At 53.4% G+C, this 15,235-nt stretch overlaps 1 protein-coding gene across 1 annotated transcript in view; it reads right to left on the bottom strand.

Moving 5' to 3' along the window:
• The window catches only part of PIP5K1C (phosphatidylinositol-4-phosphate 5-kinase type 1 gamma), a 33,003-nt gene that overhangs the window by 15,532 nt on the left and 2,236 nt on the right, over positions 1-15,235 (bottom strand). The window contains exons 3-6 of the mRNA XM_031557076.1: positions 3,355-3,386; positions 1,693-1,770; positions 1,238-1,368; positions 530-647 (exon numbers count right to left, since the gene is read on the bottom strand). Coding sequence (XP_031412936.1) covers positions 530-647; positions 1,238-1,368; positions 1,693-1,770; positions 3,355-3,386 — 359 coding nt within the window. The remainder of the gene's footprint in view (positions 1-529; positions 648-1,237; positions 1,369-1,692; positions 1,771-3,354; positions 3,387-15,235) is intronic.

Below are 15,235 nucleotides of genomic sequence, written 5' to 3'. Positions count from 1 at the left end.
AGCAGCTCTGAGGAGCTTTCCGAGCACGGGAACAAGCTGTGCGTTATTCTGTCTTCATAAGATGATTAACATAACTACATTCACATAGTTCTCAAGTGAGTACACAAGGACAAATTCCCATCTTTGTCCTCGGAGCCCCAGGGGACATCACAGGGTTGCAGCCAACAGAACACAGCCCCTTTTGCTGGTAAACACAGCGAGTTATTGTTAGGGACAGCGACAGAGGGAACCCCATAACAGCTTGTGCAGCACACACTCGAAGCAGGTCATTTCCTCTTCCCTCAGTGTGAGCTCACAGAGAGCTCTCAGCAAACACAAGCTTTGGTTGAGTGCTGCTGGTTTTACTGGGATTATCCCCCAAAACTGAACAGGAGCCCTAAAGCCGCAGCCTCTTCCCAATCCTTGACTCTTCTCTGCCCCTTTTAGGTGAGATCAGCCGGCAGCCTCAATCTAGGGGTACATTTACTGTATTGCTCCAGGCCATCTTGAATAAAGCAGGGAAAACACAAGTCCGAAAATACATCCATACCAAATAATCATCTGGACGAATCCCAAAGAGCTCTCGGAAGTACCGAAAAGCCACTGGTGCGTAGGTTTTGAACCTGAAGTCAGCATAATGGTGAGCTGGGGTGAGATTGCTTCCTTCACTGCACAAAACAGACGTGAGACGTGTGAGTGCTGGTGTTACCATTCACAGGAAGGCAGTCTTATCGAGGCTACGGTATGGTAAGGATAAATTGAGCCTTGCAAAAAGACACAACCAAACAAACTGCCTTTCTTTCGTGGCTGGACAACAGGAAAGTGGGTTTTAAATTATCTGCCACAACCTATTTCCAAAGAATGCAAGGAATAGGCACTTGCCAAGCAGGACGTATTTACATGGAGAATACAGCCCTTGTGAGCTCAGTTTATTTACAGAGGTGAAGAGCTCTAGAATGAGCTTCTCCCATCTCAAACACGGTACAATTTGGAGGCAGATATCCTACAGACAGAAGGAAAAGCACACAGCAAGGCTAACCCAAGCACGCAGCACTGCACCTTACGCTGCACTTCCTTGCAAGTCGGTGCAAGAATCTCACACTTCCCACTGCTATGTTTGCACAAAATAGATGCATACTTAAAGCACCCAGAGCATCCATCTCTGTCATCTAAAAACAGATGGAAGCTCTCTTGAAAAAATCAGTGAGAGGAAAAAAAAAGAACTCATCCGTTCATTTTGTTTCCTGGTCTCCTTTACCTTGGGAAGAAAATGCTCTCCACCACATAGAAGTCCTGCATCAGGACATCTCTCTCTGGCTTGGAGCTCAGGTTGCCGACTGTGTACCCGATCCCCAGCTGGATGGCCCCCTTCAGTGTGGAGGAAGTGGTCTGGCAGAAAGGAAGGAGCCGTGTGTCAGTACGCACAGATTATGGCTGTGATACTCCCTGTACTACAGCAGGGCCATGCCTGTGCCTTCCACGGCCATCCCGAGCACTGCACACTGCTAAACAAGCTCAACCAGCTGCTGAACACATCCATTCAGGCCTCCAAAAGCTTGCACTTTGCAAGACTACCCAGCACAAGGGTGCCGCATAAAATCTCAATCAGATTGGTTGCTATTGGTTGCTAAGCCAGGGAAGCTCAGCTGTAGCACTCCTGACCCCTGGCCCTGACTTCTCTGCCCACCACCAACGTGCTCCCCAGATCCAAACCTTTTTGTAGGTGGTTTCTCCAGAAGCATCAACACTCCGATGACCAATCTTCTTTCCTTGGCCAGGCTGCCCTGGGCCCTGCAACGAAAGGGCACGGTGACACCTCAGAATAGCTGGCCTGGCCGACAGGAACAAACAGAACAGCACAGGCTGGACCAAGCCATAAGGATGGAGGGATCCTGACTGCAAGAAGGTGCACTTGGCGCTGGCAAGCTCAAACAAGGCCGTCTGATTTATCCATCCACCCTTCAGGACAGCAGGGCTGAAAATACTCAGTTCCCCCCCTCCTCAGCACCAACGGGGCACAGCCCGTGGCAAAGCTGCTGAGCCAGGAGAGAAGCTCGTGCCCGGGATTCCCTGCAAGCTTGGCTCTGGTTTCCCATCGATTACAAACAGCGATGCATTAAATCAAACTGCGAGAGGTTTGCTCTTAAAAATCCCATGCCCTCAGGTTTCATGGCAATGCCTCACACTTCACTGGAGAAACAAAAGGCTGATAAGGTGGATAACACAATCCTGCTCCTGCGTTCGCATGGAGATAATCCATTTAAGCAAGATCTCATTTGTTAACAGTTCAAAGGACAAGCCCACACAGGACGAGCTGCAAAAACAGCTCCTCCTGAAGTTTTGCAAAGGAGGGAGCAGATGGCAGCTGCAATCCAGCAGACTGCCAATGCAGCCCACTGGGTGAAGCTGCGTGCAGCTCCTCCTGCAGCCCCAGCAGCCAGCTGTGGTGAGCACAGCAGCACTTGGGGTTTTGGGACAACACAGAACGGCCAGGTCCTGGCTGCTCTTAAAGCAGAAAGATCCAAGGTCACTTCCCAAGTAACAGTATTATATCACTGTCTCAGTGCTGCACAGAGCCATCTCTCAGAGCCGCAGCAAACAGCGGATAATTTTGTTCAGACAGAAGTTCTTTGTGGTTTAGCTGTTAATCAGGAGCTCGCAGCTATTTCTGGTCCCGTACTTCGGGAACAAAGGGGCAGCCTCATTTCTCCTTCAAAACCTTCCTACTCCTCTTTGAGCATCTTCCTGGAAGCCTGCCTCTCCTCACGGCTCACCACCACCCTCCCACAATAACTAAGCCACAGGTACTGGCTAAGCAATTCCCATCTTATGACAATCAGCAACAAATCTCCTGCACAGAACCTGCATTCTCAGGCCAAGAAGAAGTGGGGCTCGTTCTGCACTGAGGAAAGTAACTTTTAAAGGTTTTCTGCAATGTGCATTTCTGGGGAGGCAAAAGGAACAACATCCCCCGTTCCTGGCAGTGTATGGGAAGGTTCTGCTACTCATCTGTGTCAGTGCTCATCGTCCCAGGTGAGTAATATAAAAGGGGAATGTTGGAAACTCGGATCAAAGAAAACCCACTGGAACACAGTGCCCTAAACACGAGTGTGGGCTTTGGGGCGCAGCTTCCAGACACAGACCCTCACACTGGGCTCCTGCTGCCAAGGCTGTGAGCCAGGAGGTGACAGTGATTCTGCAGCCTGGGTTATGGGAAAGAGATCAGCCCTTGAGCTGCTGCCCCGCCGCAGGGCTGTGCTGCACTGCTGCCTCGTCCCACTGCCAGGAGCAGGTGAGGCCCTGCAGGAGCCCGGCACGCGGTCTCCGTTCATTGCGTTCTCATTTCTCAGCATGGGGTTTTCAGGACCATCTCACCTCGGTGATGGCTGCTTTCTTCGGTGCCAGACCTGAGGAGAGAAAGGCAGAGCATCACTAAAGACAGGCGTGTGAGATTAAAAACACCCAGACAACAACAGACTGCTTTGCTCACTCGAGAAGCTGCAGAGCCCATCAAGCAGTTGTGCTGTTTTCAGTTTCACTTCAGTGCAGGAGCCTGAAGTTCCTGGGTTCCCCCAACGACACACACGCACCATTTCTCCCAGCAATTATTTTTTCTGGAGGTTCCAGCAAGAGTTCTAAGACCCACGTAAGCAACAGGGCTGTGCAACACTGCAGCCAGATGTATCCAGAGGCCCACAGAGATGCTCGTGAAGCTGCTTCTCATCCACACCACACTGCATACTGATCACTGAACCTATTTACAGAACCAGCGTCCAAATACAACACAAAAATGAATCCATCACTTATCTCCACTGCTGCCTCTGGGAGAAGCCACCATTTCTCCATTACAGCCAACAGCGAGACATTAAGATTTTGCTTACAGCCTTCAGATACAGGACCAGAGTTGGGAACAGCAGCCAAAACCACCTCATCCCACTGGTATGTTCAGCAGTCTGCAACTCAGCCTCCCAAACCAAGTGCTTTGCCTGCATATGCAAAGCTGGAGCAGCTTTGTTTTGGTGTTTTGCTTTACATCACGCTGCCTTCACTTGCACGGGTTGAAATCCAGCTAATCCACAGCACAACCATAAACCAGACAGGGTGACCCCCAATGGAGCACAGCACCATTTGTCTTGGAGAATCTGGAGCTGAAACAGCAGTTCTTTGGCCCATGACAGCACACCTTCCTGGTCAGCCACCACAAAGCCCAGCAATGGGCAGGGGATGCACAGCACTGGAAGGGCTGGGATGCTGCCCTGTGTGGTCACGAGCCCTGCTAATCTCTTTGCTGCGCTTTGTCACGATTCCAGAGCGGGAGATTATCTTTAATTTTGTGATAATTACCACAAGCTGCTTTCATTGCCAGCCTTTAAGTGTCTGCTGCTGTACACGTACCAAGTGTGGGATCAACACCAGCCTCGTAGGAAGGTCCCAGGACAAGGACTGGGGATCTCCAGGAAAAACAATGCTTCAGGTGCACAAGGGAATCAGCAGCAAAACCTCTCCAAAGAAGAAAAAAAATCAGCTTTATGAAACCAACCCTAGGCAGAACACGAGAAAAAAAGACCTTCCACCGGCTCAACACGCCGACAGATGGACCTGCACAAACTGCCTGCACCCCAGCACGGGGGCTGCGCAGCCATGAGAGCTGGCACTCGGGTCCGCGGGGCACCAGAGCTGTGCTGGAGGAAGCCTGGATGCTCAGCAAGCTAATTGAAATGATTCTTATCCGATTTGGTGCAGCTCAGCACGGGCGGAAGCTTTGGTGTGGCTCTGGTTGGGGAAGCGTGGGCCGGCCTCAGCCCTCTGCCTGCTGCAGGGCTCTGCCACGCTTGACCCGCCGCCTTCAGTTCTTCTCACCCACACGCTGCTCTTATTCAACCCGATGCTGACGCTGCGCTGCTCACCGCTCCCATCTCTGGTTTTGTCTCCGTTCTTCCATTTGCCTCTCAGCACAGCCGGCCGGCTCCTGCATTGCAGCTGCAGCCAGAGGGCTGCGATCAGCACCAAACCCGCACGTCTCGGCCCCAGCAGTGCCCCGGCTCGGTTTCTGCATTTAGTTCTGCCTCTCCACCAGATTAGATAACCCATTTCTGCTCTTACACAACGCGCTGCCTGACAAATTCACACTCTGAGGTCTGCGGGCCCCTCGCCTCTCATTCCTGTCGACGCAGGCAGAGGGCTCACCAAGGAACCCGCATCTTCAGCTTCACCCTCCTCATCCGCGCCCTCCAGTCACCACGCAGCGCAGTGCTGGGTTGGGGCACCCTCTGGGGACACACCAGTGGTGGCACAAGTTAAGCAGTCCAAGAACCATCGATCCTTTGGGCTGAAAAACAAAACTCTCGGGAAAAAACTTATCCTTGCTGTCCACAACCTATCCAGAGTTAAAAACACGGGTTTCAAGCTTGACTTACACAAGGAATTTCTTAGGAAAGAAGGCTTCTTTATGAACATGTGCACACATTTATAACTCACAAATATTTAATGCTTTACAGCACTCCAGAGAAGCAATGGAAGCAAACTGCAGGAGCTGGTAGATCTACCTGGGCTCCTTTATCCCAGCAGAGACGGTGCTGCATTCGAGTGTTCAGCAGGAGAAACACACTGTGACTGCAACTAAAATTCATGGAATGCAAACGGACCCCTGGACGGAATTTTGCTGCTGTTCAACGATGATGGAGACAGCACAAGCAAACCTTTTGGACTGGAGAAGGTGAAGGCTGTGAGCACAGCACTGCTGTCTGCTCAGGCTGCCCCACGCCGTCTGCTTTAGGGCATGAGCTGGGAAAGGCAGGGGCTGTGCACGGGGAGCAGATGCGTGGTGGGAGAAATATGGAGAGAAAGGCTGGAAGTGCAACGTGTCCATCCAGAGAGGCAGCTGCTGCTCTCCGTGAGAGCCTGCTGAGAAAATGAAACGAAGGCAACACAACAGCAACTGGGAGAAGATGCCAGGAAACAAACCTTGGCCAGGAGCAGTGCCCAAATTGGCACACGTGGGAAGCAGCCCCCGAACTTCTCACAGCCGAAGAGCAGCATATGGCACCGAGTGGCCTGAAGCAATGGGCTGGGAGGAGCTGGGACAGCAGCAGGGACAGGACGTGCAGCAGCCACCCTGAGAAGGCAGCTCCTTACACCCTGCCCTTCCCAGCCACGATGACCTACTTCTGATCACTGTGCGCACTTTCTCTCCTTTGGACAACAACATTGGATTGGGATGAGTGGCATCAAGAAAGTCACAATACTAAATGGAGCACTGAGGTCTTTTCCCACTTTGATGCAGCATCTCTGGGCAGAGGAGTGATTTCCAGGACCACCTACAAGACCCTGTGCTGGTTCCACACCGCCCGGCACCCCGGTGAAAGCCGGCAGTCAGCAAACCCCATAACCCCACACAGCTTCCACTTGGGGAAAGCTGACAGCGCTGGCATCGTGCCCTCTGCCATGCCAACACCGCACCCTGCTCTCCCTTCCCATCCCTTTGCCTTGTTCACTTGAGCATAAACTCGTTGGGGACAGAACGGTGTGGTTCTATGAGCTAAGGGAAAGTGCCCCATGTGCTGCAAGGCAGGACGGGGCTCTGGGGCACTGTGCACAGCGTGCTCCATCCCTCACCAGGCACCAGACCCACAGCCAGCCCTGCACACCATCACCAGCACATGGGACTGCCATGAGGAGGTGTTTCTACACCAAAGGCATCCATCAGCCTGCTTTTCTGCCCCAAGTTTTAAAGCAGAAATTCACCCTGCCTCGCACTCATGCCCATTTCAGCCAGGCCAGGGCACGAGGTGGGGATGCTGTGGGGGGGTCAACGCCTTCCTGCCCAGCTCTGCTCCCTGGATGCAGGTGCAGGATAGCATCAGTCCTTTGGGATGCGGGTTGCTGAGGCAGGATGTGCCCTGCTAAAACGTTTCCTTGACAACTAAGCAGAAAAACGCTTACAGCAGGGAAGGCCAATTACAGCAGGGAACAAGCAGGACAAGCCGGGGGAAATGAAATTTAAAAAGAACTGATTTGTTTCCTTGTCTCCCATCAGCTGCACGTAGGAAAAGGACAATTTTAGAGCGGCTGTAGCCCGAACCGTGTGACACATCTGACAAAAAAGCCAAACAAAAACCTCATCAAGAGGAGCCCACAATAGCTGACATCCAATAGCAGAGAAGGCTGCAGCCGCTCGGCTCTGCTGTGGTTATGCAACCCAGGGGATGGATGCTCAGCCTCTGTGCCGGATGGGAAAGGTGCAGCCTTATCTGAACGCAGTGTTCTGGCTGCAGGAGGACGGCGGGGATGAGCAAAACATGCTCCCAGCACATCCCAGAGCAGGGCGAGGGTGAGATGGTCCCAAGGTCAGCACTCTGCAGCCTCCTCCCTGCCCCGGCTTCGCTCCTTAGTGCGGCCTTCAAGCCCAAGTCTGCCTAAAATTCAAGCAAAGCTCCATTAGGATTAATTAGAGACAGCGAGCAGCACGGCAGGAAGCGCAGCCTCTCTGGGATGGAGGCAGCTCTCTGCATCCATGACACCGCAGCAAAACCACGACGCTAATTTAGAGCAAGGCCATTACAGGCTGGAGGGCTTTGAAGCTACGCCAAGGGCCAGCTGCCCCCGGCCTTTGCTGGGGGGTAGGATCAGCTCTGCATCCCTGCACACAAGGCAGGGCAGAAGGAGGCGGTGGCTGGAAAAATGAACCTGTCCAGAGCCAGTGCCAAACTCCTGGAGCAGAAAAACAGGCTGGGATGCAGCTATGGAGAGGGCCGGGCCCCCACAGAGTCACTAAGTGGGAGCAGACCTCTATGATGCTCCAGTCCAACCCTGAACCACCCCGCCGACCCCAAGTGCCACATCTCCAAAGTTCTGGAGCCCCTCCAGTGACGGTGACTCCACCTCTCCCTGGGCAGCCGTGCCAGCACCCTTCCAAAGAAACTGCACCCAACATCCAACCCGAACCCTCCCCGCTCTGAAGGCCACAAATCACCTCAAAGACACACCTGGATTTTTAAGGAGTGAGGTATTTCCTGATTTACTCCAGCCAAAGCTGCTCGCCTAAATCCTCTAAGATTTAATTCCCCTCTTGCTAATGTCGCCTGACAGAGATTTTCCTGGGGGTGCTCACACACTGAGGACTAAAAGGGGATTTCAGAAACGGGTCGCGGGGCTGCGTCAGGGGAGGGTCAGCCTGGGGGATAGGAAAGATTCAGCAGCAGAGGGTGATGGGGTCCCCGAGCTGCTCACCACCACGTTCCCTTCCCTTGTTGAGGCCATTTGTGCTCCGTGTGCCCACAGTGCTTTGGCCTGATGCTCCTGCTCCATGCTAACAAAGGCACCTGAACAGATGGAACAGATCAAGCCACAGCAGAATGAGCTCCAAAGAGGATATGTGCTGTTCATCCCAGATCCCAAAGGTGCTGGGGACACTGTGGGTTTCCAGCACACATCCATGCCCAGAGCTGCACTGCTGGGGATTCAGAACACAGCACACAGCCCCAGAGCTGAGCCCACGGATGGGGAATCTGAGCAGCCCCTATGAGGAGCAGGTAAAGAACAAAGCAATAGGAGACAGCAGCATCACATGAACTGAATTCTAGCACTTCTGAACTACACGGTGCTTAGCTCCATAAGAAAAATGTTGCAGGAGCTTTAATCCAGCTTGCTAAGGCTTCCTGCTCCCAGCACAGCCCGGTAGGCTCTGTGCTTTGAGGGGTGGGAGGAAGAAAGAGAACATGCAGCCACGCTGGCCAACCATTCTCAATGGGGAGTGCAACACACATGAGAAGCTGTGCTGTTTAAATCCCAGACCCTGTAGCTTTCATGCTATGGGCAGACAGCTCAGCACACAGGTCAGGGCTCCTTCAGGCTCGTCAGTGAGGCCAGGAGGGGTTTTCATGTGTTTTCAACACAGCACATCAAAGTGGAAGTCGCAAGGCTTGGAGCAGTTGAGCATCGATGGCTTCCTGTGCAAGGAGCCCAAGGCAGTTGTGATGAAGCAGAGCCAGATTTGCTGCAGGGCCACGAAGGATGGATGCGACCCAACACCGGAGCTCTGCACAGGGAGCCTCTCCAGTCCCACTTTGCTGAAATGGGTGCTTCAGTGTTGCCAGCACTTAAAGGCCAGCCATAAGGCAAAGGACATATGGAGAGCGTTCTCTTGGCAAGTCAAAGCAACCCAAAAGCAGAAGCTCTAATAGAAAACATGAAATAACAGGCAGCACTTGCCACTTCTGTCCATGACCTGTTCATTCCCCCTTGGGATGAGCAGCTGCCATTCAGGCACGGCTCATCCCTGCCTCCCACAGCCCTCAGAGAGCCCCATGTTGTTACAGAATTATGTAGTTTTTCCACCCTGAATTCCTGAAAACCCTTTGTCCTCTTGCAGCAGTTCCCCAAGCCCAGTTACAAGCAATCTTAGGATGCTCATTCCTTTGCTTTCACATCTTTAATATTCATCTTTGGGCATTCCCAGATCCTTCATCCCTCTATGACTCCTGCTTAATGCTGCACAGAGCACAACATCCACCCCTTGGAGAGTAAGGTGCAAAAAGATCACGTCATCATCTCTCTTCCATCAAAACTGATTGAAGCCCGAAGGGATTCTGCTCTGGGAGGAAGCACTCTGGATTTATAACCAGTGCACATACCAACACCGTGCCCTGAGCACTGGGAGAATTAATGTGCAGCTTCCACTGAGCAGAGGCTGAAAAGAGAAAAATCAAACACTACCAAACTGTTGGTCTTCCAGATGTTGGACTGAGCAGAAAGAACTGTGCCTCGTTTCTGGCTTTGCTGGAGCACACCACCTGGCACTGCCAAGCACAGCTCCGAGATGCTCCCATCTCCCAGCACTTACATGGAGGACGGAGCAGTGCTCAGCAGGAGATGGCTTCAGCCAGCTGCCTCCCTTTGGAAAACACCAACGTGGATGACTTTGCCTGGAAAAATCCACAAAGTTTGATTTATTAAATGTGCATGGAGATTACAGGAGGAGAAGTGCTGCAGAAGCTGCTGTCTCCAACCTGTGCTAGAGGAGCTGGTAATATTTTGCTTGTGCAACTGAACACAACAGCAGGGATTGAGTGGGCACGAAGGCACACACAGGTCTTCCCTGGGCTTTCAAAGAGGACAGCGAGGCAAATTGCTTCTGCACCCCACACTGAACCACCACGTAGAGCATCATCAGCGTTGTGAAGGAACCTCAGCTCCTCCTCTACACATATATAGCACTGCAAAAAGAAACCAGGCCACCCAACCAGAGCAAATCACCTTCATTTTACTTTGCAAAAGTAGAAACCTGCATTTCTGGGCCTTATGCCAAGCCTGGAGGTTTTTCTTAAATCCCTCTGATCTTCGGGACCTTGAGTAAAATCCCATTCCCATGGACACAGCTTTGGGAAAGCTCTGCTTGGTGCAGCCAGGAGCTGCCCAGCCCGATGGAGCTGTGCAGAAGTGGAAACAGAAGGGAGCAAGGCCTGAAAGCAGCAAAAACTGAGCCTCAATCGCCAGCAGGCTGCAAGCACCAGCATTGGGAATAGGGTGTGCTCACATTGTGACTGCAGCACTGCCATTGCTGCTGCCCAATTGCAACTGGAGGGAGAAAAACAAGATCCAGGAGATCGAGAGGATGCTGCTAGCTTGGCCTTCAAACCAAATCCGTTCCACTCACAAACGAGGAACTTCACCCTAAGAATTCTCTCCTGCTGCTGGAATGGGATGGCAGGCTCAGACAACCTCTCTGATTTAATACATGGCAGAATAAGAGCAGTGCTGCCCACCTCCTCTCTGCCCACCCCTCCAGACTGGCTGCTTGTTTTCCAACCCTCCCCACCAGCTTCAGAGCAAGCAGCAATTTCCGCCAAGCACAGATTCTGCTAATTACAGCCCTGTGCCCTGCAATGAGCTGCAGGTGTCCCAGTGCTGATGGGGCACTGAGGGTTGTGCTCAGTGCCTCTGGGTGCAGCTGCAATTGGTGCAGCTGTCCAGGGAGACAGTTCTACTTACATCACCCACCTTGGCAATCCTCACGCTACAAAATAATGGAATTCTTCAAAATCACTTTGTTCCTGTTTTTAATATTTAAGAGAACCACTCGTGATGCACAGAATCACAGAATGACCAGGGTTGGAAGGGACCTCAAGGATCACGAAGCTCCAACCCCCACCAATGCAGGGCCACCAACCTCCCCCATCTCACAGCAGCCCAGGCTGCCCAGGGCCCCATCCAACCTGGCCTTGAACACCTCCAGGGATGGACGGGGATCCACAGCCTCTCTGGGCAGCTGCTCAGCACCTCCCCACTCACAGCAAACAACTTCCCCCTGACAGCCAACTGAAATCTGCCCTCCCTCAGCTTCAAACCATTTCCCTGTCCTGCTGTTATCTCCCCTTTCCAAGAGCTGATCCCCTCCTGTCTGTAGGCTCCCTTTAGGTCCTGCAGGCTGCACTGAGGTCACCCTGCAGCTTCTCTTCTCCATGCTGAACAAGCCCAGCTCCCTCAGCCTGTCTTTGTAGGGAGGTGCTGCAGCCCCCTGCTCATCTTTGTGGCTCCTCTGGACCCTCTCCAACAGCTCCCTGTCTCTCTTGTCCTGGGGGCTCCAGCCCTGCACACAGCACTGCAGATGGGGCCTCACAAAGCAGAGCAGAGGGGGACGATCCCCTCCCTGTCCCTGCTGCCACCCCTCTGCTGATGGAGCCCAAGTTTTATGATTGCAGATTCAGGTTTTATGCGTTTCAACAGAACCGAAGAAGAGGGCAGTGAGAGACAGGCTGCCCAGAGAGGTTGTGGATGCTCCCACCCTGGAGGCACTCAATGCCAGGCTGGATGGGGCTGTGAGCAGCCCGGTTGAGCAGGCGGCACCCTGCCTATAGCAGGGGGTTGGAATTCGGTGATCTACCAACCCAAACCATTCAGTGATTCTATAAGAGGGATGGATTCGCTTTGGTGAAGGAAACAAAGGGATGAACCCTTACGGCGAGCAGCCTGCAGCCATGGGATGACCGCTGTGACTCAGCCCACGTTTCTCACCACAACCCAGTGCCAAACCCACACACACGCCGGGAAAGCCACGAGAACACCCGATGGAAGACAACAGCTTAATTAGGGGCTGACAGAGCTTTTTGCTGCTACACGTGTGGGTGAGAAGAGACAAAATGACAGAAACGCTGCTTCGATCGCTTTTAGCTTTTCCATTTCCCAGAAAAGTTCTGAGGTGAACTCGGCTGCTGGCAGCACTGCAGCACACAAGTGAGTGCCAGGCTGCTGGGGAACGCAGTGCTGCTGAGAGCTACCTACAGAAGGCACAACCACAACATCACTGTATTGCTGGCTCTCCCCGGGCTGCTCAGAGGCTCTGAGCACAGGGCTCACCTCACACGGCCTGATTTACTCAGAGAGGAGCTGGAGAAAGCCCCACAACTTCTCCTTCCAGCACGACACCTGGGAGAGCAGCGCTGGGCACTGCGCTGAGAAGTGCAGCGGTGAAGAGCTCAGGACAAAACTCACCCATGGGATTTTCACATGACCCGCCTCTCCCCTGCACTTCTGCAGTTTAATCCCATCATGAAATTGGCCTTTTGCTTCACGGTGCCTTGGTGTACCTCCTTGCTGGGCTCCCGTGGCCTCTCCACCACAAACACGACGGAGTGCTGTCACAAACCAACCCTTCCCATCAGGGGAACACCATGCTGAAGCACCATGCAGAAGAACCGCCCTGCCAGCACTGGGAACATGCTTGGCAGTCAAAGAGACAGCTGGGCACAGCAAAGCACAACAAGGGCAGAAGCAGTGTGCAACGAGAGCAGCTCCCTCGGTCAGGACACTGCCCAGCCCTAATTCAGCACTCAGCTGCCTGCATCTGAGCAGTGGATGCGCTGGGAAAGAAAGCAAGCGTTAAAATTCCTGCTCCTGCTTTTCAGGCTTCAATCACCTTATAAGGGAAAATCATATTTATTTACTAAGGCTGTGCATCCCGTGCAGCCCTCAATGGCTGTGTCAGCGACTTGCTTCCAACGTCGCTCCCAATCACATGCAGTGCACACCAACCCCTCATGGGCTGCTCCCCATGGGGCTGTTCAATCCCCCAGAGCCCCTGCTGGCTCCGTGGTCAAGAAGTAGCAAACTGCCACCAGACCCATCACCGCATGCCCTGCTGTCCCAGCCTCCCTCCCTGGTCCGGGCCCATCCACATCCCAAAGGAGGAGAATTCTGGAGCAGCCTGAATTCCATTCACACTGCCTCGCTCCTTCCCTGCAGCTGAGCTGTGACTTATTGACTGTGAAGGAGCTGCAGGGTCTTTCCGAGTTCAGGGCATGCGGTGTTTTTGTGAGTGCTTTTGCCTAGCTGGCTCCCTCTGCCATCATCTTATAGCACCATTTCACAGGAAAGAGGCATGTGACATCCAACTGAGCTGTGAACCATAATCATGCTGAGGACGATGTTTACATTTGATTTTTCCTCAAGCTGATAAGCTCTCTCCAATTTCCCTCTCCATCACGTTGGTACAGATTGAGCAGCTCATGCCCCACGGGTTGGAATTCTTCTCTTATCTCTCATCTGCTCACTGGGAAAAAAAAAAAAAAGGCTTTCAGCAACCCTTCAGCTATCATTGCAGAGGGAAGGGCTGCAGAGCTCTGTCTGTGGCATCCAACACTGTCCCAGTGCCTCTGGGGCTTCGGCTGTGCCCAGCACATGCAGAGACCTCCACGCATCACTGCAGCTCCTAAAGCAGAGGGATTCAGCCCCGGAGAACATTCTGTCCCTGCTGCAAGCTGTAAGTGACAGACAGGCTGCGACCCATGCAACAGGAGGCACGAGAAATGGAAACACACTGAAACCAACTCTCAGCCCAATGGGGAATTAGGATTTCTAGACTCCACTTTTGCAAGGAGAGGGAGGAGAGCACTCTGTCTGTTCTGCTCTCACAGTTCCTACTGTGAGCTGCCAGCAGTGCAACCCCCGTGTCAGATGCAGCCCCTGAGGGCAATGCTCTCCTCCCCCAGCTCCCGTGGACACCCCAGACTGAAAGCTTTCGGTGCCCACTGCACTCAGAGTTCCTCAGAACCCCCCCAGCAGCTCCAAGCCCTGCACCAACACAGGTGAACACCCCCCCATGCTGCCTGCAGCTCCTCCTGAGGACCAGAGGCAGAGGGGCCAGGAAGGAGCCATTCACACACATCAGCTTTTTCAAACTCCATTTTCAGCCACAGCGATTACAAAACTTTCAAAACCTCAAGGCCTTGTTTTCACAAAGACACGGATTAGCCCTGTTTGCTCACAAGCATGCCCAGCTGCCAACACTATGTTGCTTTCCTCCTCCAAAACGCACCCTGAGGGTTCCCAGAGCTCCACAAGGGGCCCCGAGCTCTGTCCTGTGGGGTCTCACTGAGCAGCAGCCTCACTCTCTTCACCCTTCCACGTCCTGTGGGGTCTCATTGCCTCCAATGAGGGTCCAAACGGTGACAGTGCAGGGCACGTAACGTGGAGATGCTGTGACTGGGAGTCACTGAAACAGGATGAGGCGAGCATGAGAGCTCCATGCACAGTCCCATCTGCTGCAGCCAGCAGAGCTGATCACGATGCTGCTGCCTTGCCACCAGGCCTGCGGGTTTGGCTCCTTCCAGAAAACACTCAGGGCTGCCTTACTGCTGTCTGGGAGCTCCGAGCTCCGAGCAACACAGCTTGGGATCTGTTTAAGTGAGGAGCACACAGCTTGATTCAAAGAAACGACATAAATGCTGAAGTATCGGTGTCGTTACCAGCTCCACTTCACCTTTGCTATCAGTGTAAGGTAAGAGCCCATAGGCTTGGGAAATGCAGGTTCACTTGTGATGGGCAGAAAAGCAAACAGCACTGAGCTCCGGTCTCCATAGACACCTGGTTTTGGACTGAGCACCAAAGAACCGCACAGAAACGCAGAGAAGGAGGGATGTACATCACAACAACGTGCCAGGGCCGAGCACGGGGACACGGGCACCTTCCCTGCCACGCTCCCCAGCAGCACAGCTGAGGGCTGTCAGCCCCACAAACCCTGCAGCAGAGCCCGAGGGCTGTGCAGGCAGCTGGGGGCTGCCCCACATCCACACGATGACGTCCCTGAAATAAGCACGGACCCGCTGCCAGGTTTCGGTGTGAGCACTGAAAGGCACGGGGCGGCCGTCAGACCGCAGCCCGCATCTCTCAGCGCCGCGGAGGAGCTCCGGGAGCGGGCAGCCCCACGGCCCCGCACATCCAAAGCCGGTTCTGAGGCCACGAACGAACCACGGAGCGGCAG

Source organism: Meleagris gallopavo, chromosome 30 (genome assembly GCF_000146605.3).
Source record: "Meleagris gallopavo isolate NT-WF06-2002-E0010 breed Aviagen turkey brand Nicholas breeding stock chromosome 30, Turkey_5.1, whole genome shotgun sequence".
NCBI classification, from domain to species: Eukaryota; Metazoa; Chordata; class Aves; order Galliformes; family Phasianidae; genus Meleagris; species Meleagris gallopavo.
The sequence above is the reverse complement of the archived record's forward strand: the minus strand, read 5'-3'. Positions and strand labels throughout refer to the sequence as shown.